Source organism: Martes martes (assembly GCF_963455335.1).
Source record: "Martes martes genome assembly, chromosome: 9".
NCBI lineage: Eukaryota > Metazoa > Chordata > Mammalia > Carnivora > Mustelidae > Martes > Martes martes.
Genome location: NC_137896.1, coordinates 64,246,155 through 64,270,205, shown reverse-complemented (window position 1 = coordinate 64,270,205; position 24,051 = coordinate 64,246,155). Strand labels below are relative to the sequence as shown.

At 42.1% G+C, this 24,051-nt stretch overlaps 1 protein-coding gene across 1 annotated transcript in view; it reads right to left on the bottom strand.

Annotated features, from left to right (window-relative positions):
• THADA (THADA armadillo repeat containing) overlaps positions 1-24,051 on the bottom strand; it is a gene marked incomplete at its 5' end in the record, with an annotated part of 322,555 nt that overhangs the window by 61,332 nt on the left and 237,172 nt on the right. The window contains one exon of the mRNA XM_080813492.1: positions 19,239-19,333. Coding sequence (XP_080669618.1) covers positions 19,239-19,333 — 95 coding nt within the window. The remainder of the gene's footprint in view (positions 1-19,238; positions 19,334-24,051) is intronic.

Below are 24,051 nucleotides of genomic sequence, written 5' to 3'. Positions count from 1 at the left end.
TTTAAAACGAAGCTTTTTGGGAGGATAAACACAGCTACAAAAGTGCAAAATGCTTAGGGCCCTAAAATTGTTAGTGAGAAAAGCTAGGTTTATGTGCTATGCACTATAGAATGTTATATATCCATTATTCAATGCTAGGAACGATTACTTCTAGAATTAACACTTGAGTACTATTCTAAGCACCTAAATGACGTTAATACAACAAGTATTAACGTCATTTGAAGAAGTAGGTACTAGTAGTATTTCCATTTTACAGATGAGAAAACAGAGAGGTTAAGTTATCTGCCCAAGGGTGCTGGGGACGGGAGGTAAACAGAATACATGAGCCATAAAAAGGACCAAAATGAATGTGATGGGCACTTATTTTTTCTATGGGAAAAGACAAAATAAAAACTTTCAGGATGGAAAAAATTTAAGATGGGTCCTGCAGGCTGCCCAGTGGTGCCTGACTGGGGGAGGAATCAGCAAATGCTCCAGGGGAATTTAAGAGACAAAGAGTAGGGTGCCTCGGTGGCTCTGTTGGTTCAGTGTCTGCCTTCAGCTCAGGTCACGATCCGGAAGTCCTGGGATCGAGTCCCCTTCTCCCTCTCTCCCTCTGCCCCCCCCAGCTTGTGCTCTCACTCTCTAATAAATAAATTAAATCTTAAGAAAAAGAGAGACAAAAAGTGACCAGTGGAAAATTTTGCTGAATTAGTGTGTCAGCAAAGGAGCAGTGAGGTCAGAGCTGTCAGAGCTACAAGCTAAGAAATAATCAAATGACACGCATTTAGACACTTTCTCCTAACTGCTGCTTAGACCCAAAGAGAAGACCTAAAGCAGAGGCTCTGAAACTGGAGCCAGCCTCAGGCTCACCTGGAGGCCTCGCTAACCCAAAGACCACTGCCCAGGCCTCACCCTCCACGTGTCTGATTCAGCAGGCCTGGGGAGGAGGCTGAGTTTGCATTTCTTCTAGGCTCCCAGGTGCTGCTGCCGCTGCTGGGCCAAGGATGTTTGGTAATCAGAGCTTCTTAAAACCACACATACCTGAATTCCACGCTTGCATATTCGGAGTCAGTTGGCTTGAGGTAGGCACAGGCACCTGTAGTCTTAAGAAGCCAACAGCTAATCCTGCTCTGTACCCCAGCTGAGAACCATGCTCCTAAGACATGACCTTCAAAGGCGCCTGTAGGGTTTCTGGAGCTAGGGGTTTGCAGTCCCAAGTAGAGCACAGCTGATTCCAGCCCCATGGTTCATTATCGTGAAGAACTAGAAAATTCCCCCACACCCCTTTCCTCTTACAAATAAAAAGGTCAGAGGAGGGAAAACCACTAAGAATTGAAAAGAATGAATAAGCACTAGAATAAAGGCACCTGGCAGGCAGTCAGGCCTCAAGGCTGGCTCCCTAGGCGCAGGCTCTGTTCTCCGTTTAGGATGTGGCAGTGAAACTGACCAGGCTCTGTTCCCAGGGACTCAGGGACCACAGAGCACCTTTCCCCCTGAGCCTACAGCGAGGGGCTCTCGAGCTGGAATAGGAGGTTGCAGTCAGAGGTAACCAACACTTTCACAGGAGCAGCTGCAGTGACTAGAGCTTCAGAAAAGCAACTATGGCAAGGGACACTGGACGGCAAGTCTGGGGTGAGTCTGGTTTTAAAGGACCGGGTGATTCTAGTGTGATTCTCCTGGGCTTGACAGCCACTGCTTCACCAGCAGCTGGTAGATAGAGTTCACCAAATGGTTTTTACAACCAGGACTTCTTCCTGGCCAAGCACTGTTTTGTGTCTTGCCCTACTAAATGCATTTCCAAGTCCAGATCTACATGGGGTGTTTATTTCCATTTCCCTCAGTAACTTGTCTACGGCATGCAAAAAAACTGAAATCAGGTCTTTTATGGGGCTCCCCAGTCTGAGGTTTAGAACCTCTTTTCTCTGAAAGATAACATTTCTATTTGCAATTTCAGTTTCGATTGCTTTGGGTTTCTTCTTTCCCATCTTTCTTGGAAAGTCAAGTGTCCCAATGAAAGAATCAAGTCCCTCCTTTAATGGCCCCATCTTATTTTTCAGGAATTAGATGATTTTTGCAAACGTATTGATTGGAATTTCTTCTCATCCGTGTGGTCATTTTAGTCACCCAAGTACGTATGACGGATTCTAAACATTAAATTTGATTTCATTTTTGAAATTAACTTTTTGTTTCTTTAGAGTAAGCGTGTATCTAGCCTTCAAAGGAATGGCTTAATGGCTGGGTTCACTCGGAAGGACAATACCTCCTGCTGTGTTAAGTCCTCATTCAATGGAGAAATAGTTTGGAATCCAAGGACCACGAAAATGTCAAAAGCACTGAGACAGAATGTGACTCGTTGCCAACTTTTTGCCTTGTCAAGGAAGTATGTTAAAAACCCACCATCTTTTATCATTTTCATGAAAGAAAGGCTATCTTTACACCAAAAAAGGTAGTAAATCCATAGTATTATCCTAAAAGCGTAATTCTTTAAAGACATCTGGCTTTAAGAAGTCTGCCATAGTACCATTTGGTAACAGTTTGACTGTGAAAGCGTCACAAGGGATCGGCATAAGGGAACTGCAGTTTTGGGGAAGCTGGTAACAGTTTCCTGAGTGTGCTGTTTGGACAGCATGACTACCCCGAACTGAGGTCTTCTATGGAGGAACCGCAGGGACTCCTCTGGGTCCCTCGGGGCAGCGAGCAGAGTGTCTGTGTGAAGGACCACAGTGGCCCATTCACACAGTTCCCTCCCGTAATCTCGAATGTACTATTTTAGCATTTCTTGGTTTTCTGGAGAGCTGCAGATTGCAGTGTTAATGTCTGCAACCTGAATGGTGATTGCTAAACTAACTGATTTTTCAAAGCCGCCACTCCCTAACCAACCAACGTACAGTGCGAACATCAACTCGGCTGCTGAGAGAGGATTTAAAAGCGGCACATGTTTGGAGCAGGGACAGCGTCCTATGTCACAAATCCTGTTTTATTACTTAGGAAAGTCCGTCTTCTCCCCAGAGGAGGAGCACAGCCCCAAAGGGCAGGCCTGTGGGTCATTCATCTTTGATTTTCTCAGCTTGTCATATAGATGGGTTAAAATTTCTTCTTGAAAAAAAACATAATCTTAAAAGATGCATGTTAATCTATCTAGCCTTAATAAGGACATTCTGGTGGGGGGAAGTGGGATGAGATCATTGCCACACAATTACGGATACAGTGGAGTTTCATTGTTAAGAGCGTTTAATTTAGGGGCACCTGGGTGGCTCAGTGGGTTAAGCCCCTGCCTTTGGCTCAGGTCATGATCTCAGGGTCCTGGGATCGAGCCCCGCATCGGGCTCTCTGCTCAGCAGGGAGGCTGCTTCCCCATTTCTCTGCCTGCTTCTCTGTCTACTTGTGATCCCTGTCAAATTAAAAAAAAAAATTAAAAAAAATTATAAAAAAAGCGTTTAATTTAGGTGAATTTAACTTGAAGTACTCAGCATGAGAGAGAGATAGGAAAATAACAATTAAAAGAGGGGGCAATTTCACCTGGCACCCTAATCACTGAGCATATTTCTAGAAGGGCAGTTGTGCTGCTACCTCAGACCAGAGGGGCTCAGACTTGAGTGTGCTCTCTTGCAGAGGTCCAAATTCAGTGGGTCTGGGGCAGGGCCCCCCAGAACGCATTTCTAACAGACTCCCAGGTGACGCTGAGGCCGCTAACAGGAATTGCATTTTAAGACCCTTCTGAGCCCACCTGAGCTCCTCTGTGCTCCTGGCAGTTTAAACACTTTGCTGTGTGGCACGTGTGTGACTCTAGGGGTTAGTGGTGTTCGTCTCTATACACCATAGCCCCTAATCATAAAGTCAACCCCTTCATCTAGTGTTCAGCCAAAAGCTCCTGGCCTTCGCTGTTAAGTCATGAATCCAGAGAGCCTGATTTTGTGCTGAACTGGATAAGAGGGAGTAAATGTGCAGGCCCAAAGACAGCATTTCCTTGGCTCCGCAGAGGTGGCTACAGGGGAAGCCAAAGCCCCAGGCATCACCACAAAGTTGTTCTACTTCTAAGTAGCAGTGGGTACCCAGGAAGAAGGGGAAGGATCCTTCCCAGGACTGAAAAGTCCAGCCAAACAGAAAAGGATAGTTTCCCTGCTATGGACTAAGCCACTTACTGGGACGCTGTGTAAATGGCAATGATATTGATCATGCTCACTTCCCACTGAGAGTCAGCCTAAGCTTCTCCATCCTGCCTGACCTTGCACATGCTCCCTCTGCCTCAACTGAATGAATGAATGAATGAATGGACAAATGGCTGCATTTCTCTTTCACATATTCAAAAGGCTCTGAATTGTCTGACTCCAGTAGGTCAAGAAAAATTTGCAGATGTAATTGTTCTGTAGTTTCCTGGATCCCCTCCCTTTCTCCCAGAATTTCAACCCTCCTTAAAAGAGTAGGGGATGAGAAAATATAAAGCAGATTTCACTTTTAATGCAGAGCTAGGTGGCCAGTTTTTTCTGTTTCAAAGAAGTGTAGCTCTGGTCAGAGAGATCTGTAATCAGATCCAACAAAAGTTCTTACCTCAAACAGTTGATAAACTGGTTCTAAAAATAATCACGGATGATAATTTGTTCGCTCTGTGAATGTTAATGCCCTGTTATGCAATTTGTCATTAAAAAAATATACTTGGGGAGAAAAGGAAACCATAGGAACTTCAACAACAACAACAAATCAACTGATTTAATAAATGTTGGCTTCTCCTTATCGAAGGGAAATTCCATTCTTCTATTTAATCCTCTGTCCCTCCCAATACACTGTAATCCTGACCCCAGGGGCCCCTCCAACAACAAACATGTAGGATGACCTGGTGGAAGGATCTGGAAACTAACTGCCTTGAGAAGCACGCTGAACTGGTGTTGGCTGCTTATTTCTTGCCTCCTTCTGTTTCCAGGGCTCTGCACCCCTTCGTGCCCTGCTGACACAAGGTGTGGCCCCGATACACTTCCTTGGAAAATATTCCCTCTTTACCTTGCTCCCAGAATATTCTCAAAGGCATGTATTTTTCTAGCACAGAATTCCTTATCCGCTGCTGACGAAGGAGGATGAGCTTCTGAGAAGACCATCTGAAAACCATCTTGTCATCCCAAGAAATAACAATCCCTGGGCTTGAGAGCCTGCTCTGGGTGGGAGCTCTGCAAGGATTTGGGCGGGCTAAAAATGAGCTCACCAGGCACCGGGTGGGGCCAGCTTTTACTTCTGGACTCCACCCACCATCCCATCCCGGTCTCTGCCCAACACAGGGGGGACATCAGGAAATACTTGTGGATAAACACATGACAACGCAAAGACACAAACATAAAATTACTTTTGAGTAAACACTGCTTCTGGTTCTCTGTCAGTGATAGGTTACTCAGGACAAGACTGGGAAATCAGTAATTTCCCTAGCACCACACCATAGATACCCCTGTTTAGATTTGCCTTTCCCCCCAGAAGCCCTAAGGGACTTCTCTTCTACCCTTAGGCGATGAGATACAGCTGTGAAACCAACTTGAGAGGTCAGAACTGGCTGGGAGGATTCCTTTAAATAACTAAGGCTTACCCCTGTGATAAGGGAGAAGCGAGGAGCACCCATCTCAGTCCCCTGCTGCGCCACAGGTTACAGCTGCGGCAGAGACTGACTGAAAGGCTGCAGAACTTTCCGGCACTACTGGACTCACACTAACACCTGTAGGAATGATGCTGCGAGGTGCAGTATGTAGTTGGCCAACCCAACAGAACCTGGGGAATGCTATTTCACATGGAATGCAGCCCCGGCATGGAGGGAGGAGTTAAGTACTTTGTGCCAGAGCAGCCCTGGAGGTCAGCCTGGAAGTGAGCGTACCTGTCCGTGGGACCAGCAGGAGCTCTGTCTCTTGCTCTGGATGAGAGGACCACTCACTTCTTTGTTTTTGCTATCAGTTTTAACCCCTGCTAGCTGCTTTTCTTCCAAAGTTGGATTTTTCCTATCTTGGAAACATGACTTTCCAAGTTTTCATTAAAAAAAAAAAAAAAAAAGATTTTATTTGTTTATTTGAGACAGAGAAAGAGAACACAAGCAGGGAGGGAGGGGGGAGATGCAATCCCAGGACCCCGAGATCATGGCCTGAGCCAAAGGCAAGAGCTTAACCGACTGAGCCACCCAGGTGCCCCCCAATTTTTTCTTTACATGACCTTCATCACCCCCATCTTCAGAGGATATTGCCATTTTATAGTTGGGAATCAAGAGGATTCAAAACAAAGTGATGGAAGTGAATTGACTGAGCCAGTCAGGCACTCCCCAAGTCCAACACTTTAAAGGAATAAAAGAAATCCAATGCTCAACAACATAAAATTATTATTGTCTGGCACCTAATAAAAAATTATCAGCATCCAAAAAGGAGAGAAAATAGGACTCATAAGTAGGAGAAAATTAATAAAAAGACCCCAAAATAACAAGAATAATGGAAGCAGAGACAAGGATATGATAACAGCTGCTATGTTTGTCAAGAACATGCTATAAACATGCTATGTCTGGTCAAGAATCTAGAGGAAAATGGAACATGATGAAGAGAAATATGAAAGATATTAAAGGGACACAAATCAAATTTACAGAGATGAATAAGATAACACCTGGCATAAAAAAATACACTAGATGGAATTAGCAGCAGATTAGACACTGCAAAAGATTAGTGAATTGAGAGACATAGATTAGAAGCTATCAAAAATGACACACAGATAGAAAAAGAACCCAGAACATCAGTGATGTGTGGGACGACTTCTAGTGACCTAATATACATAGAGTGAAATCCCAGAAAAAGAGGAAAAAGGGAAAGGGCTGGAAAAAATATTTGAAGAAATACTGGGGCTGGAATGATTGGTTGTTTGTATGGAAGAAATGAAAAAGAGAACTTCAACCTTATGAGATACATGAAAATTAGCCTAATGTCAAAGATATAAATGTAAAACCTTAAATATAAAATTGTAGAAGATATGAGCAAACATCTTTGTGATCTTGGGACAGGCAAAGACTTCTTTACTAGAGCACAAGAAGCATAAAATAAAGAAAAAATTGATAAACTGGACTTCATCAACATTAAAAATGTTTGCTCTTCAGAAGACATTGTTAAGAAAATGAAAAGATAAACAAAAGGTGGAAAATATCTGCAAAATATTTCTTTGTATAAAGGACTATACCCAGGGCTGCCTCGGTGGCTCAGTGGGTTAAAGCCTCTGCCTTTGGCTCGGGTCATGATCCCAAGGTCCTGGGATCCAGCCCCACATCGGGCTCTCTGCTCAGCAGGGAGCCTGCTTCCCCCCAACCCTGCCTGCCTCTCTGCCTGCTTGTGATCTCTGTTTGTCAAATAAATAATAAAATAAAATCTTAAAAAACAAACATCCCATACTAAAAAAAAATAATAAAGGACTATACTCAGAATAAAACACTTTCAATAATAAGACTCAACAATAAGATAAACAACTCACTTTCTCTTTTTAAAAAAGATTTTATTTATTTATTTGAGAGAGAGAGACAGAGCACATGAGTGGTGGGGAGGGACAGAGGGAGAGGGAGAAGCAGGCTCCCTGCTGGCCAGGGAGACTGATGCAGGGCTCAATCCCAGGACCCTGGGATCATGACCGGAGCCGAAGGCAGATGTTTAACTGACTGAACCCCCCGGGTGCCTCCCAACACCTCAATTTTAAAAAGAAATGTGCAAGAGATCTGAATAGACACTTTACCCAAAATATATATGTACAGCAAATATGGTAACTGAAAAGATGCTCAATATAACTGGTCACTCGGGGAAATGCAAATTAGAATCACAATGAGATCAACCGCTACACTCACTCAAATAGCTACTAGAGGGACAGCACCAAGTCTAGGTGAGGATATAGCACAGCTAGACCTCTCATACAGCACTGGTGGGGATGCAAAGTGGTAAGCCCCTTTGGAAAACAAGCTGAGGAGTTTCTTGTAATCTTTATCCTATGACCCAGTGATCACTTTCTTAGGCTTTACTCAAGAGGACTAAAAACATGACCACACAAACACTTCTATAAGAATGCTCAGAGCCACATAGTCACGATCTCCAAAAAGTAGAAAAGCCCAAATGTATTTCAACTGATGAGTTAATAAAAACAAACCATGCATATAACGGAATACTACACAGCAATAAAAAGTAATGGATCATATCATATGAATAAAGGCAAAAAACCCCCCACATGATCATCATAATAGATACAAAAAAAGAAGATGACAAAATCTAACACCCTTTCACAGTAAAAACACTCAACAAACTAGAAATAAGGAAGCTTCTCCAACCTGATAAAGGATATCTACGAAAAACCCACAGCTGACAACATACTCGATGGTGAAAGACGGAAACTTCTCTCCAGAAGATCAAGAAAAAGACAAGAATGTCTGCTCTTGCCATTTTTATTTAACACTGTACAGGAGGTTCTAGCCAGGGTAATTAGGCAATTGGAAAAATAAATAAAAGGCAGCCAGATTGGAAAGGAAGAAGTACAAACTATGTTGAACATGACATGATCTCATATATAGAAAATCCCCAGGAGCCCACAAAAAACCCCTAATAAATGACTTCAGTAAGGTTGCAGGATAGAAGATTAATATACAAATATCAATTGTACTTCTATATAGTAGCAACAAACCACCCAAAATTGAAATTAAGAAAATAATTTCATTTACAACAGCATCAGAAAAAATAAAATGGGAATAAATTGTTTAACGAAAGATGTTCATGCTGTGTACACTGAAACCTAGAAAACAGATCTAAATAAATGGAAGGACATCCTGTGTTCTCATCTGAATTCCTGAAGACATAATATTGTTATAATGACAATGCTCCTCAAATTGACCTACAGATTTAATACAATACCTATCATGATCCTAGCTGGCTTTTCTTCCCTTTTTGCAGTAGTTGACAAACTGTTCCTAAGATTTGTATGACAATATAAGCAACCCAGCCAAAATCATCTTGAAAGAGAACAACAGAGTTGGAGGGTTTACGATCTAATTTCAAAAGCTACTAGAAAGCTATGATAATCAAGATAGTATGGTTCTGGCATAAGGACAGTCATAGAGGTCAAATAAATCCATATATTTATGGGCAGTTGATTATTCAACCAGGATACTAAGACAGCTCAACGAGGAAAGCATAATTCTTTTCAACAAATAGTGCTGGGACAAATGCATTAGGCACATGGAAAAGGATGAGGTTGGATCTGTACCTCACACCAAATACAAAAATTCACTCAAAATGGATCAGAAATTGGGGCAATCGGGTGCCACAGTCAGCTGAGTGTCCGGCACTAGATTTTGGCTCAGGTTGTGAGATCAAGCCCTGTGTCAGGCTCTGTGCTCAGCACAGAGTCTGCTTGAGACTCTCTCTCTCCCTCTGCCCCTCCCCACCGCACACTCTCTCTCTCTTTCAAATAAATAAATAAATAAATCTTTAAAAACTGGATCAAAACCTAAATGTTAAGAGATAAAACTACAAAAAGCATGCATACAAATCTTTGTGACCTTGTATTAGGCAATGGTTTCTTAGATTTGATGTCAAAAGCACAAGCAACAAAAGAGAAAGATAAACTGGATGTCAGCAAAACTAAAAACTTCTGTGCATCAAAGGACATTATCAAGAAGGTGAGAAGACAACCCACAGAATGGGAGAAAATAGTTGTATATTATATATTTGATAAGGTATTAATATCCAGAATATTTAAAGAACTCTTATAACTCACGAATGAAAAAATACATAACCCAAGTTAAAAATGGGCAAAGGATCTCAACAGACATTTCCCTAAAGATGATATATAAACAAAGGGCCAGTTAGCAGTAGAACAGATGTTTGACATCACTAGCCACAAGGGAAACACAAGTCAAAAAGCACAATGCAATATTGCTTCATGCCCAACAGGATGGCAATAAAAAATAAAGATGGGCAATTAACAAATGCTGTCAAGGATGTGGAGAAATTGGAATCCTCATACATTGTTGGTAGGAATGCCAAATGATGCAGTCTCTTTGGAAATAGTCTGCCACTTCCTCAAAAAGTTCAACCTAGGGTTGGCATATGCCCAGCAATTCTACTCCTAGGTCAATACCCAAGAGAACTCAAAACCTACATCCCCACAAATACTTGTCCATGAACCCTCATAATGGTATTATTCATAACAGCCAAAAAGTAGAAACAACGCAAATGTCCATCAACTGGTGAATAAATAAAAGGTGGTATATTGATCCAATGGACTACTACTCTGCCATAAAAAAGAACAGAGCATTGACTCATGATACAGGGATGAACCTTGAAAACATTAAGTGAAAGAAGCCAGACACGGAAGGCCCCATGTTGTAGGATTCCATTTATTTGAGATGTCTAGAATAAGCTTTCAAAAACTAATTTAATTGACACGGGTAACTAGTTTCAGATTATCTGTGTTTAGGACGGCTGGAGTGGGGCAAGACAAAACACAGAGAAAAACCGAAATCACAGATGTTCTGAGACCCCAGTTCCTAAAAAAATACTGAATAGTATTTTACTCCTGGGGTGGAAATGTGGGTAAGCCAGTTTCATGACATGGTTTCTTTATAGATCCATACACTTGGCCCAACTTATACTACTAGAGGCTCTTAATTTTGGTCATGGAAATAAGCAATGGACCAGGAGCCAAGGAAGCTTGACTACTTCACTTACCAGCTGTGTGACCTTGGGCAAGTCACTTAATTGCTATCGTTTCCATTCTACCTACTGATTACATGGTCTCTAACTTCTAAAATTCTAGGAACTGTAGGCCTATGTCCTCAGCACTAGGCTTGTAAACACCACATGAACCTAGCAATCTAATAACACATCCTGTATTATTCTAACTTCCGAAAGGCAGCTAGAATCATCTGCTTATTTTGGGCGCTCACTGTTCCCTGGGAAAGATACTTTTGGCAAAAGCAACCATTCAGATGACAGTCTCAGTGTTTTGGAGAAAAGCAACTAATTTATTGACAACAAAGCCTGTTTTTTTTTCCTTGAAATTTCATAGCTGCGGGCCCAGAAATAAAAAGTCCCCAGAAGACTCTAAAAATATGTTCTCAATTCCCTTTTATCTCCCACCCAGAGCTGAGAGAACAGCATCTACCGTGTCATATTAAACACATCTGCATCCAACACCGATAAAAGTACATGACCAAGGGAACAGATAAGAATTGTTTTCAATTTGTTCAGATGGGATTGGTTAAATTTAACCTAATTAGACCAAATAATCAAAGCAGGTGTTTGTAAGTTGCCAATGTTTTCATTCTCTGTAACTGTTTGGCTATATTTCCCAGGAACTTAGGTAAAGGAAGTTAGCATGTCATAAAAATCATTGACCTTATATTTATTCATGTCACACATATATTATTCATGTTCAAGGCAGTACAAACACAAGGCATTGTTGGATACTTGTCCCAGGTTTTACCATTTAACCATCATCAACATCGTAGCTGGCCTTTGGGAGCGTTTCCATTACCTAACTTCCATTATATAAATACAAGTGTAATAAATGAGAGCCTGTCTTCTAATCTGAGACTGATCTACAGAGCACACTGACTTGGCAATTCCAACTGTTTAGGGATTCTGACTTCATGCTCTCAAGTTGGTCACTCACGTTTAAGGCACCGAGAAGAAAAATAATAACAATAATAACAGCTACATTCCAGTAAAACAAAATGTTTATCGCACTTGGCAGAATGATGAGATCTGAACTATAAATCCCAGCTAACAAAGAAACCACAAAACGCAGCCGCCAACAGCTTAGTACCAGGAAGCATTTCGTGCCATGGCCGTGGGTCCACCTGCAAAGAGAGAAAAGGCAGGCAGCTGCCTGGGAGCAGTCAGGCTCTCTCTTTCTAATAACTGCTTCTGTCCCAGGTCCACGCTCATGCTGTTCCACACTCTGCTGGCACAGGAGACAGAAATGCAGGCAAGAAAGTGCCCCATGAAAGCATGGGATCTTGAAGGCTCCTCTGAAGGGAATCCTTCTCTGAGGGCTGGGCGTTCTATAGGAGAGGAAGAACAATGGGAAGTTGGAATGACCAAGAGGGTTCTAGGGCACCCTCCCCGAGGTAGTGGTGTTCCTGATTCTGGCCTTGATTGTGCTGTGGGGCCATGGGGTAAGTGCCCAGAGAGCTCAGCCTCTGCTCTCCTACTATGCATGTGACACTTGGCCAGTTGTCTTCTCGCCTTGGGTTTCCTCGCGTCTGACATGCGGGACCACTAGAACCTCCCTTACTGATGCATGCAAAATGCTTGGCACAATGCTTGGCATGGACTTAGGTGCTCAGTTAACTGTTGGTCATAATTATTATGATCCCCAGAAGGAAGATGGTATTGAAAATGTTTCCTGAGAAGGAGAGCATGCTGGGCATCCTATATACATTTCAGGGGCAGGGAAAAAGCCTTTTGAGATCACTTATACTCTGCGGAGTGGGATGGAACGTGTCCAAGCTGAGAGCCACAAAGGGTAGGCAGGCCTCCAATGAGAGGGAAAGCTCTGTGTCTCCAGGTCCCTGCCCAGACCTGCAAGGCAGCCCCAGAGTGCTCGTGCTGTTAGGTCTCCTCTTCCTCATCCCCCAACTCCACTCAGAGACTATAATTTTCTTTCCAGCAGGAAACTGATGTATACGAATGATGACAGCTGGATTCAGAAGAGGAAAAAGAATACAGGGGACAGAGAGTCCTGCGGGTTTAAATCACTTTGGAACTCAAAACAAAACCCCCAGATCTGGAATTTGTAAAACCTAGTTAATGGCTGAGGAAACCTCAAAGGATAAGGAAGCACTAAGATAAAAGTCTGAATCACACAAAACACATCATTATCTTAAGCTTTTCTAATCGTCTTCCCTGCCTTTTCCCTCCACTGTTTTTCTCCTTATTTATGCCCCCAGCTCCTCAACATGGTTCTGAGACAGTTTAGATGGGGAAATAGCCTTCCAAGGTCACAAACAGAATAGTGTTTGAGAGGAGATGGACTAATCCTTCAACCAAAAATGTTTCCCTGAAATGGATACTACTTCATTTCTTTTGTATAAGTACCGCGCGCTAACCGATTGCGCCACTGGAGCTCCTACTTCATTTCTTTTGGAATAATAAATTGCCTTCAAGATTCATAGTTAGATCCATTTACTGTTGAAATATACATATGTACTCCCATATGAATAAAACAGAATTATGGTGTTTAAGATCTGTAAAATGGAAATAAGAGGAGGACTCCCCCATGATGGCACCATTTGAAGACAGCTAGTTTTAGCATTCTGCTGCCTTTACCTTCAGTCTGGTTCTCTACTCCCCACTCCCACCTGCCAGACCCCCAGGGCTGACAATCACAATGTCTGGACAAATCCTCCTGACATTCTATGAATGGATTTTCTGTTACGGTCTTTTTTGGCGACCATGGGAACTTAGTTCATAAGGTTCTAAGAATTCTACAAGGATGAGGGCACAGAAGGAAATGTCACCTTGTCTTAAAATCCACATGGTGTGACTCTCTGTCTTATATCCTTTGATAACCTGCTTTGTCTACGAGGTCAAGTACACGCTCCTTAGATTGGCCTAGGAGGTCCTTCATGATTGAGTTCCTGCTTCTGTGACTTCCAGTCACACCTGCCTGGTCTTGAACCCGACACTGGTCACTGCCCTCGCTCTTTGAAGGCTGTGCTGACTTGTGCCTCTGGCCTTGTTCCTCCCTCTCTCTATGATGCCCACCTTCACCTTGCCCATGTGGTGAATCTCTACTCACCCTCAAAACTCTGCTCAACCACCTTCTCCTCTATGAAGACTTCCTGTCTTCCCAAGTAGAAATGACCTTCAATGTATCCCATAAACATTTCCTTTATGGCACCTGTAATCCTTACTGCCCCTACTTATAAGCCCAAAACCCATGTATGTGTGTCTCCAGCTATAGGTGCTCAATGTGTCTGATGTTAGCATGTCATTTCTGATGAGTGAAAAAACACACGAACAACAAAAATGATCCTTTTTTGGAATCAGTCAGAGAGGCAGGAGAATCCTTAAATGGATTTCCTGACATTCCATGACAGCTATGCCATCTTTCAGTATTTTCCTAGGAAAGCAGACATTTCTTCTTTCCTGAAGATGTGCAAAGTAAGGGGAGAATTGTGAATGTGACGGGCTGAAGGGGACTGGAGTAGATGCCTGGTTTCTAGCTAATGAGGATCATAATAATATCAACAGTACCTAATATTTATTGAGCACTTACTCTGTGCGATGCGAAGCACATCCCTTACGTAGGAATTTACACAAATTTGTCAACAACTACTCTAAGATACAGATCCTGTCATCACCCCCAATCACAATTGAGAAAAACTGTCTCTGAAAGGTTCAATGACTTGCCTGAGGTCACAGAGCTAAACGGCAGATCTGGGATTCAAACCGAGGGTTATGGCTTCAGAGCCTGAATGATATATTCCCTACTCTGAGCTGTGTGAGCTAATAATGGAAGTAGACATTTACAGACATGATATGAACATGACAACACATGACATAAACATAACATTTGAGCTCAGAAAATGAATTTATATCTGATTGATGCATGAATTTAAATAAGACTTTGTATCTTGATGACAACTGTTACTATTCTAAAAACTGAAGAACCAACTCTGCATTTCAATCAGTTAATAACCAACCCACTTAACGAGGGCCTGCTATGTGCTTAGCTGAGGGAGAAGAATCTAAGGCATGATCCATCCTTTCAAGGTACCTGTTAGGTACCACTATAATGTCATGACATTATTTCGAAATCACATTGAAGTCTACACATCTAAGTAAGTGACTGCCTTGTTTGGTAACATATTTAGCTATCGCTCAAGCTGCCTTTGGAAACAATTTATGAAACACATAAGAATAGATTTCATTACTTTAGGTTCACAGTTTATTTTTTTCCTAAACAGTGCTGTCCATCTGACTCGCCATCGTATTTGACACATGGTTAGTTCTAAAAATGTAGTTCCATCCTCGAAGGAGGAAAATTTGTTACCATTGCTTGTGTGGATGTATTATATGATTGTATAACATTCATACAGATAGACACACATATACACACACATCTGTGGCTTATATGGGCAAATCCTGAAGGACTGGATAACATCCTTACTTATCTGATAGGAAGAGAATATGAGCCACATATATAATTTTTATTTTCCAGCAGCCACATTTTTTAAAAATACAAAGAAATAGGTGAAATTCGTTTTAAAAATGTATTTCATTTAATCTGATATATCAAAAATAATATCATTCCAACATATAATCAATATAAAAAGTGAGTGAGAAATTTTACACTCTTGTTTTCATACTAACTCTGTGAAACTGAGTGTGTATTTTATCCTTCCAAAACATTCCCATTTGGATCGGCCACATCCCAAGATGTCATGTTCATATCATGTCTGTAAATGTCTACCTCCATCCCAAGATCGGCCACATCCCAAGAGCCTAGGAGCCACATGTGGCTAGTGACTGCCACACTGGGCAGGGCAGGATAAAGTATTTCAAGCGATGGCTGTTATACTAAAATAAAGGCAAGAGCACCCACTCTGTCGCATCCTCCTCGGCAGAGTAAGGACTCTGTAAGAGGAATGATGCATCGACGCAAGTACAACACAGCTGAGCAAAATAAATGACAGCTGTGTCCACTTTTAACTGGGGTACAAAGTCTTCTGTAATGCAAGACTTTGGAGGAAAGGATGGTTCAAAAAGGCCAACGTCTTCATGGAGGAGCCCAAACATCAGTAAAGGGCAGGTGGCTGGAGAACAGAGAATCCACCAAACATGCCTTTTGCCCACAACACTCAAGGGTTAACCCCTCTGGACAAGGAATAAAGGTACTAGTACGTTAAGAGAAACTTGGTTCAAATAAATTGATGATTACGGTCAACCACACAACTCCGAGAGGATCCCAAAGCCTGGACTCGTGAGTCGTGAGCAACTCTTTCAAGGCCAAAGTCCTTTAGTTACTAAGGAGAGAAGTACTGTCAAGCTATAGAGAATTTGGAATTGAAATACAAAAATAGAGGAAACCTGAACCAACTTCCTTGTAACACCTGATTTATAATCTCCACGCCCCAGTTAGTTCAAGTGTAAAATACAGTGGCGCAACCCTGAGGTCCCTTACAGTGGGGGTGATCTATAATTGGGGGGGCAAACCTGGACACTTCCAAGGGTAAAGGGGGACACTATTAGTAATTAAGCTGGGACGAGGCATAAACTAGGACTGTTTGACAGCTACAAAACTATATGAGCTTATTCTACCAAATGGATACAATGGCCGCCCCCTGCAGGGCTGGGGAGCTGATGAAAGTCCAGGCGTGTTCTTCTTACCTCTGCGTGGCCACAGGGGCTCTGTGGGCTAATAGCCATCGATCAGGGTGAGGTGGTTTCGCACCTCCCCCTAAAGCACTTTAAATTGGTTTGAATTTGGGAACAGGGTTCCATATGGACAGAGCTGGACTCTGACAGCCTGAATATATTTACTGAAGACAACAAATCATTGACAGACTAAATGTAACAGGGGAAAGGCCTGGCCTGCTTGTACTCAGAATGTGACTTTGTAATTGTAGCCTCCTTTCGACAGGCCTAATCAATTAGAAGAGCCTGATTTTAACCAGTTGCAGCCTCATTACCCTGCATTCCAGTTTGTGTTGCTGAAAATCAGTTTCAGTCTGTGGCCTGGAGCTCATGTATAGCACTTCCTGCAGCCTCTTATATAAGCACATAAAAAAAAAAAATTTTTTTTTTTTAATTTGAAGTTGCCCTTCTCCATTTGAAGAAGATCACTCTGTGAAATCAGTTGCATTTCTACATACCAACAGCAAGAAGGAAGAAAGAGAAATTAAGGAGTTGATCCCATATAGTTGCACCCAAAACCGTAAGATACCTAGGAATAAAGCTAACCAAAGAGGCAAAGAATCTGTACTCAGAAAACTATGAAGTACTCATGAAAGAAATGAGAAAGACACAAAGAAATGGAAAAACGTTCCATGCTCATGGATTGGAAAAACAAATATTGTGAAAATGTCTATGCTACCTAAAGCAATCTACACATTCAGTGCAATCCCTATCAAAATACCATCAATTTTTTTTCCAAAGAAATGGAAGGAATAATCCTAAAATTTATATGGAACCAGAAAAGACCCTGAATAGCCAGAGGAATGTTGAAAAAGAAAACCAAAGTTGGCAGCATCACAATTCCAGACTTTAAGCTCTATCACAAAGCTGTCATCATCAAGACCGTATGGTACTGGCCCAAAAACAGACACATAGGTCAATGGAACAGAACAGAGAGACCGGAAATAGACCCTCAACTCTATGGTCAGCTAATATTTGACAAAGCCGGAAAGAATATCCAATGGAAAAAAGACAGTCTTCTTTAACAAATGGTGTTGGGAAAATTGGATAGCCACATGCAGAAGAATGAAACTGGACCATTTCCTTATACCATACAAAAAAACAGACTCAAAATGGATGAAAGACCTAAATATGAGAAAGAAATCCATCAAAATCCTTGAGGAGAACACAGGCAGCAACTTCTTCAACCTCAGCTGCAGCAACCTCTTCCTAGAAACATCAACAAAGGCAAGGGCAGCAAGGGCAAAAATGAACTATTGGGACTATATCAAGATCAAAAGCTTTTGCACAGCAAGAGAAACAGTCAACAAAACCAAAGACAACTGACAGAATGGGAGAAGATATTTGCAAATGACATACCAGATAGAGGGTTAGTATCTAAAATCTATAAAGAACTTATCAAACTCAACACCCAAAGAACAAATAATCCAATCAAGAAATGGGCAGAAGACATAACAGACATTTCTGCAAAGAAGACATCCAGATGGCTAACAGACACATGAAAAAGTGCTCCACATCACTCGGCATCAGGGAAATACAAATCAAAACCACAGTGAGACACCACCTCACACCAGTCAGAATGGCTAAAATTAACAAGTCAGGAAATGACAGATGTTGGTGAGGATGGGAAAAAGCGGAACCCTCTTACACTGTTGGTGGGAATGCAAGCTGGTGTAGCCACTCTGGAAAACAGTACGGAGGTTCCTCAAAAAGTTGAAAATAGAGCTACTGTACAACCCAGCAATCGCACTACTGGGTATTTACCCTAAAGATACAAATACAGTGATCCGAAGGGGCCACATGCACCCAAATGTTTATAGCAGCAATGTTCACAATAGCCAAACTATGGAAAGAACCTAAATGTCCAACAACAGATGAATGGATAAATATTTGGGGTGTATACACCCACACCCACACCCACACACAATGGAATACTATGCAGCATCAAAAACTGACATCTTGCCATTAGCAACGACGCGGATAGAACTAGAGGGTATTATGCTGAGGAAATAAGTCAATCAGAGAAGGACAATTATCATATGATCTCTCTGATATGAGGAATTTGAGAGGCAGGGTGGGGGTTTGTGGGGGGAAAGGAGGGAAAAAATGAAACAAGATAGGATCAGGAGGGAGACAAACCATAAGAGACTCTTAATCTCAGGAAACAAACTGAGGGTTGCTGGGGGGTGGGGGGGAGGGATAGGGTGGCTGGGTGATGGACATTGGGGAGGGTATGTGCTATGGTGAGTGCTGTGAATTGTGTAAGACTGATGAATCACAAACCTGTACCCCTGAAACAAATAATACATTATATGTTAATAATAAAAACACTGTGTGAATCATCATTAAAATAGAACAGTTATATATGGATCTGGCGGCCCATACCGGAAACATATATGACCAAGAAACGAATCTCAAGTCAGAGCTTAAGGCAGTGAGGGTGGATTTGGGACTGAGTCTCCAGTATCCAGACTCCAGGATCACATGAGCCCAGTTCAGTTAGCTCCGCAGAATGGAGCAGGATGGACTCTCTGCTTTCTTTGAATTTTAAAGAAAATGAAAGGAAGAGGAAAAAGCCAAGGTCTCTGAAACACAAGAGGGTATTTGAGTACTCAAGAGTCCAAACTCCCTCCTGAACGACGAAACAGAAAATAAATGGCAAACTTCCAACTAAACAAGGCTACGTTTCCTTGAAAAGTGTGTATGAAGGAACTGTACGACACCGTGCTGAATTCTGATGTGTGGTTAGTTTTACAAAAGTAGAAGCTGGGGAGAGTGTGTGGCAGACCCACTCAAAGCCCCACCTGTAGTTCAGAGATCCATAATCATTCCAAAATATGATATAACTATGAATCATACCTGGCTGGGTGCCTTTCGTGGGCTTGTCAAGGCAGCGAGGCAACAGGAAGAGAATGTCAATATAGACAGCTCTGGTCACCAAACACGGATTTCGCCTAGAAAGGTAAAGAACAGGAGATAAGCTGGTATTTTTCTCTCCCTGAGGTCTGGGTCACAGATGAGAAAAAGGTGTATCATGAGGCTTAGGGAGTTATGGCCAATGCTAAAAAAGACAGATAATCGCCAATAGTAGAAACACGTCAGTAAGTCAAATGAGGAAATGAAATCCTAGAGCACAAGGTGGAGGTTGGGGATACGCATGCACAAAAACAGATAAAACTCTATGCTCTGGTTCCAAATAAAACAAACTGCAAACAAACAAAACCCGGTATCCTATCCCAGTTATTTGAAAACGAGGAGATTGGTGGGGGGAGTTAATATTCTATTATTTTTCCTCTTTAGTGGACAGATCTGGGGAGGTGGAGGTGATCTTGGGTTACGAGTGTCACTGACTGAGCATTCTGGAGAAAGAGAATTGCACTGGCGTAGGACAAACCGTATCTACAGACTTAAAAGAACCAGTTGAAAACCAAACACACAGGAGTGCTAACAGGCCCCGAGACAGACATTCCTTTCCCAATAAGCGCAAGTTTTCTTTTTTCAATAAATGGAGTTCACTTTACTCTTTGAACCGCATGCTGGAAAAAGTAAGTGGTTTTGGATTTAGGGGTCTGGATAAAAAAGGAAGAATGAAGACTTTCTTTGGAAAACAGTGCTGAAGGTCCCCCTGGCTCTGAGCCTCGGGTCACACGGACTGACTGAAAAGGGTCCCACCCTCCCTGATGTGCACGTAGTAAAAGAGGACAAGTAGTAAAAAGAGAAGGGACATATTGGATTTGAATCTTGGCTTTGCCGCTTATTTCTGTGACCTGAGTCCTATTCCTGATTGGGACAATGGAAACCCTAATCACGGCATGGTGAGTCACGGTGACTTCCGATGTGGCACAAGTGGAATGCCCGCCTCACTTATGGGTCACAGCAGACGCCCCGTCAGGTGTTCGCTCCAGCCCTCTCTGCTTCCAGCCTAAGATGAGGGAATGGCACAAATGTCCTGGCCGCTGACATTCCATTTACTTGACCCTTAAACCCATCCTCCTCATTCCCTGCATCTGAACAGTCTTATTACCATTTCCCTTAAGTTTATCCCTATTCTATCCTGAACTGACCATATCTAGGGCCAGCATATGCTCTCGTATGAAAAGGAAATCAGATACTTTTGACTTAAAAGAAAACACAAAACTGCCATGTGTCCAGGTCTCTCTCTTGCTGACCCGCCTCATTTCTGTCCTGTTAACTTGCTTCCTCTCTAGTCGCTTGCTTCGACTCCTACCCCACCATAACTCCTAGTTTATACACATACCTCACGTTTGGCCTAATTTCATACCTGCACCTAGCTATTTTTTTTAAAATAAGCTTTAAAAAATAGGTAACATGTGCACATGGTATAAAAATAAGTCAGTACAAAAGGGCATGCAGTGAGAATGGAGTTCTCTTCCATCCACTGCCCTCTGCTCGCCTTCTGTTCCCTGAGGCCACTACTATTACTACTTCTCAGTATGGCCTTCCAGATTCATTCTGTTCATTTACAAGCATCTCTCTATAGCTACCCACTTGCTTATTTTCACACAAAGAGTAGTTTACTATATACTAAGTTCTAGGCATTACTTTTTCTCACTTACACGTTTTCGACATCATGCCATTAAAAACAGAGATCTGCCTCTCTTTCAAAGGTTGTAGACTGTTCCATGCCACGAAGGTACTAATCCCCTTTTGAAAGAATTCAGATTATTTAAGATACTTAGCTAAAAACAATAAAGAATGTATATATACATCAGTTTTGTGCATCTAAATGAGTACTCAGGGGAGAAACTCCTAGAAGCTGGATAGACAGATCAGGGTATTTGCAAATCTAAAATTATGATTGTTTTTAACAAGACGCTCTCCAAAGAGATAATACACTTTCACAAACAGCATGCCAAAGAATTCCAGTCTCCCACAACCTGACCAACACAGTGTACTATTAAACTTTTTGACTTTTACCAAAATGATAAGTGAAAAACAATATCTCATCATTTTTATGTTGTAATTATTTTGTTATAAGTGAGGTTGATCATCACTTCATATGCTTTTCAAAAAAGATACCTCAATTTCCTTCTCTGTGAAATGTATTCAGTTCCCCTGTCCATTAACGTTTTTGGGTCTTTTTCTTATTGATTTGTGGGAGCTCTCTGTATATTAAGGAAATCTAATCTTTGTCACATGTGCTACAAATATTTTTGCAGTCTATTTTTTATTATTTATTTATAAAAGATTTTATTTATTTGACAGAGAGAGACACAGTGAGAGAGGGTACACAAGCAGGGGGAGTGGGAGAGGGAGAAGCAGACTTCCCACAGAGCAGGGAGCCCATTGCAGGGCTCAAATCCAGGACCCTGGGATCATGACCTGAGCCAAAAGCAGACGCTTAATGACTGAGCCACCCAGCCGCCCTTTTTATTTATTTGTTTTTAATATTTTTGCAGTTTATCATTTGTCTTTTAACTTTATATATTTTTTACAAGTCAAAAATGTTTAGTTCAATGCAGCCAAATATACTGGTATTTTTATTTGTGTCTCCTGGATTTTATATCATGCTTACAAAGTCTATACCTTCTTCAAGATTTTATGTATATGTATATAAAAATTTGTAAATTATATGTAAATGTAAATTATATGTAAATGTAAATATATAATTATATATAATTGTAAAAAATTATATATATATAATTGTAATTTTTATATATATGTGTGTGTATATATATACACACACACACATATATATATATATATAATTATAATTCCATTTTGTTGTTGTTGCTTAAAACTTTCATCTATTTGGAATTTTTCTTCCCAAACCTACCCTTATCTTTCATTTCTACCTCGTTTTCCCCAGGTCTCACAACCCTAACTCCCCGTCCTTATCTGTCTACTCCCTATGAAAGGTCCACAGTTTACGAAAACTTCTTTAATGATATAATTTGCAATTCTGGCATTACCACTGTGTAACAGGTAATTAGAAATTAGTGGCCCAAAGAAAGGGCCACTCAAGCAAGAATGCGAGAAAAGCCAGTGCTGCGGGGTTCACGAACTGTCAGCTATCCAGCACAGGGCTGAGTAAGTGGCCTGCGGAGAGCACACGGAATCCCCTGAGCACCCAGCTCTGAGCTAAGTGCTGGGAAATGAGGTCCATGAGATGATTTCTGACCTCAGAGAATTCTATGCAGTTATGGAGACAAAAATAAGGGCAGACTTTGGGACAGGATGTAAGGAGTGAAGAGAAAGAACATCAGGTGGGACTGGAGCGATGGGAAAGGTTTATGAAGATGTAATTCCAACTGGGCCGTGAACAATGGGAAGATTGTAGCCAGACAAAGTTGATAGGGAAGGGCGTTTTGAGAGGGGGCAATAGATATGGGAAGGAATCAGTCTGGCCTGTCTACGGACCTAGGGAGATCAGGAGGGGAAGATGAGAGAATGTGCTGAAAAGCAGGAACAGGAAGAAGGCAGGCCGGGCCTTTAGGAGATGGGCCGCCTCATGCTAACTGGGTGCTTCTTAGCGTAAAAATGCACTGTCTGCTCCCATGTGGCCTCAGAGTCATAGCCTCTCACCCTGGATGTCCTCCTATTGGTAGAGCCATACAGAACCATAAAGGGAAATTTGGGGGAAGCTGGTTTGACTGTCAACTCTGAGGAGGAGCCTAGTTTCCATAAGATTGGTAGCTAAGTTAGTATATTTTTTAGGATTTCTAAATCAGTCAAGGAAAGGTTGGCAATCTTAAGAGCCCCCTGCCTGGCTGAAGGGTTCTGCATCTTTTTTTGGATCTGGCACAGGCTGGTGACCTTGCTGGCCTCCTGGGACACTCTGAGGCCCACTGTGACTACCCCCATAATGGAGAGGCTCTGGGCTAAGTCTGATGCAGTCAAGGAGATTGTGGGATGCTCCCTCGAGGGCTGCTGCTCTTGAGTCCAGGAAACAGAGGATCTGGGGCCATAAAGAACTCCATCTGTGGCTTCTCCTTTGAGACCAACCAAGACAGAAATCCTGGCTTGGAGCCCACTGTTCATGGCTCTATCCTCAAGGACGGCCACAGCCAGAGCCATGGCCACAGCCACATAACCACCCTGTCTGGAGTCAGAGTTGGGCCTCACTCTAAACTGGCTTCTAGGTCAGGAAAATCATTTTGTTCTCTTTCTTTCTCTCCCACCATTACTTGATGTTTGCTCGGACTTGGAAATGGTACACTGTGAGTTCAGGGTGAGCCAGAGGTTTGTTCTTGGTCTGTCAAGCCACTTTGATGAGGGGAATAAAATCCTGGGGAACAGCATGCCAGCTGGACAGGAAACCAACCCACAGGGTTTTGGTGGGCTTGGGAATTTTTTTTTCCTACCCCCGAATGGAAAAATCCTGGCATGGGGCACAGTATAATAGAGATCTAGAGTGTTCAAAGAAAAAAAAAGTCCAAAGTGGTCAGGGTCTAACAGACGGGCTGAAAAACGGCAGAACCACGGCCATAGAAGGAGCAGCAAGGATTCAGGTATTAGGAGGACAACGTTTACACATATAAAATCAAACAAAGGGCTTGTTAAGAATCTTGCTTTCTTCCATATTTTTTTAAACATTTGTCCCTTGACAAATGTCCACCTGAGAACCTGATAAATCCACTGCTGCCTTGGGAAATCTCTGAACTTCATTAAACCTCCTGCCCTCTCTCCTGGAAACTGGGAGGAGGGTGAA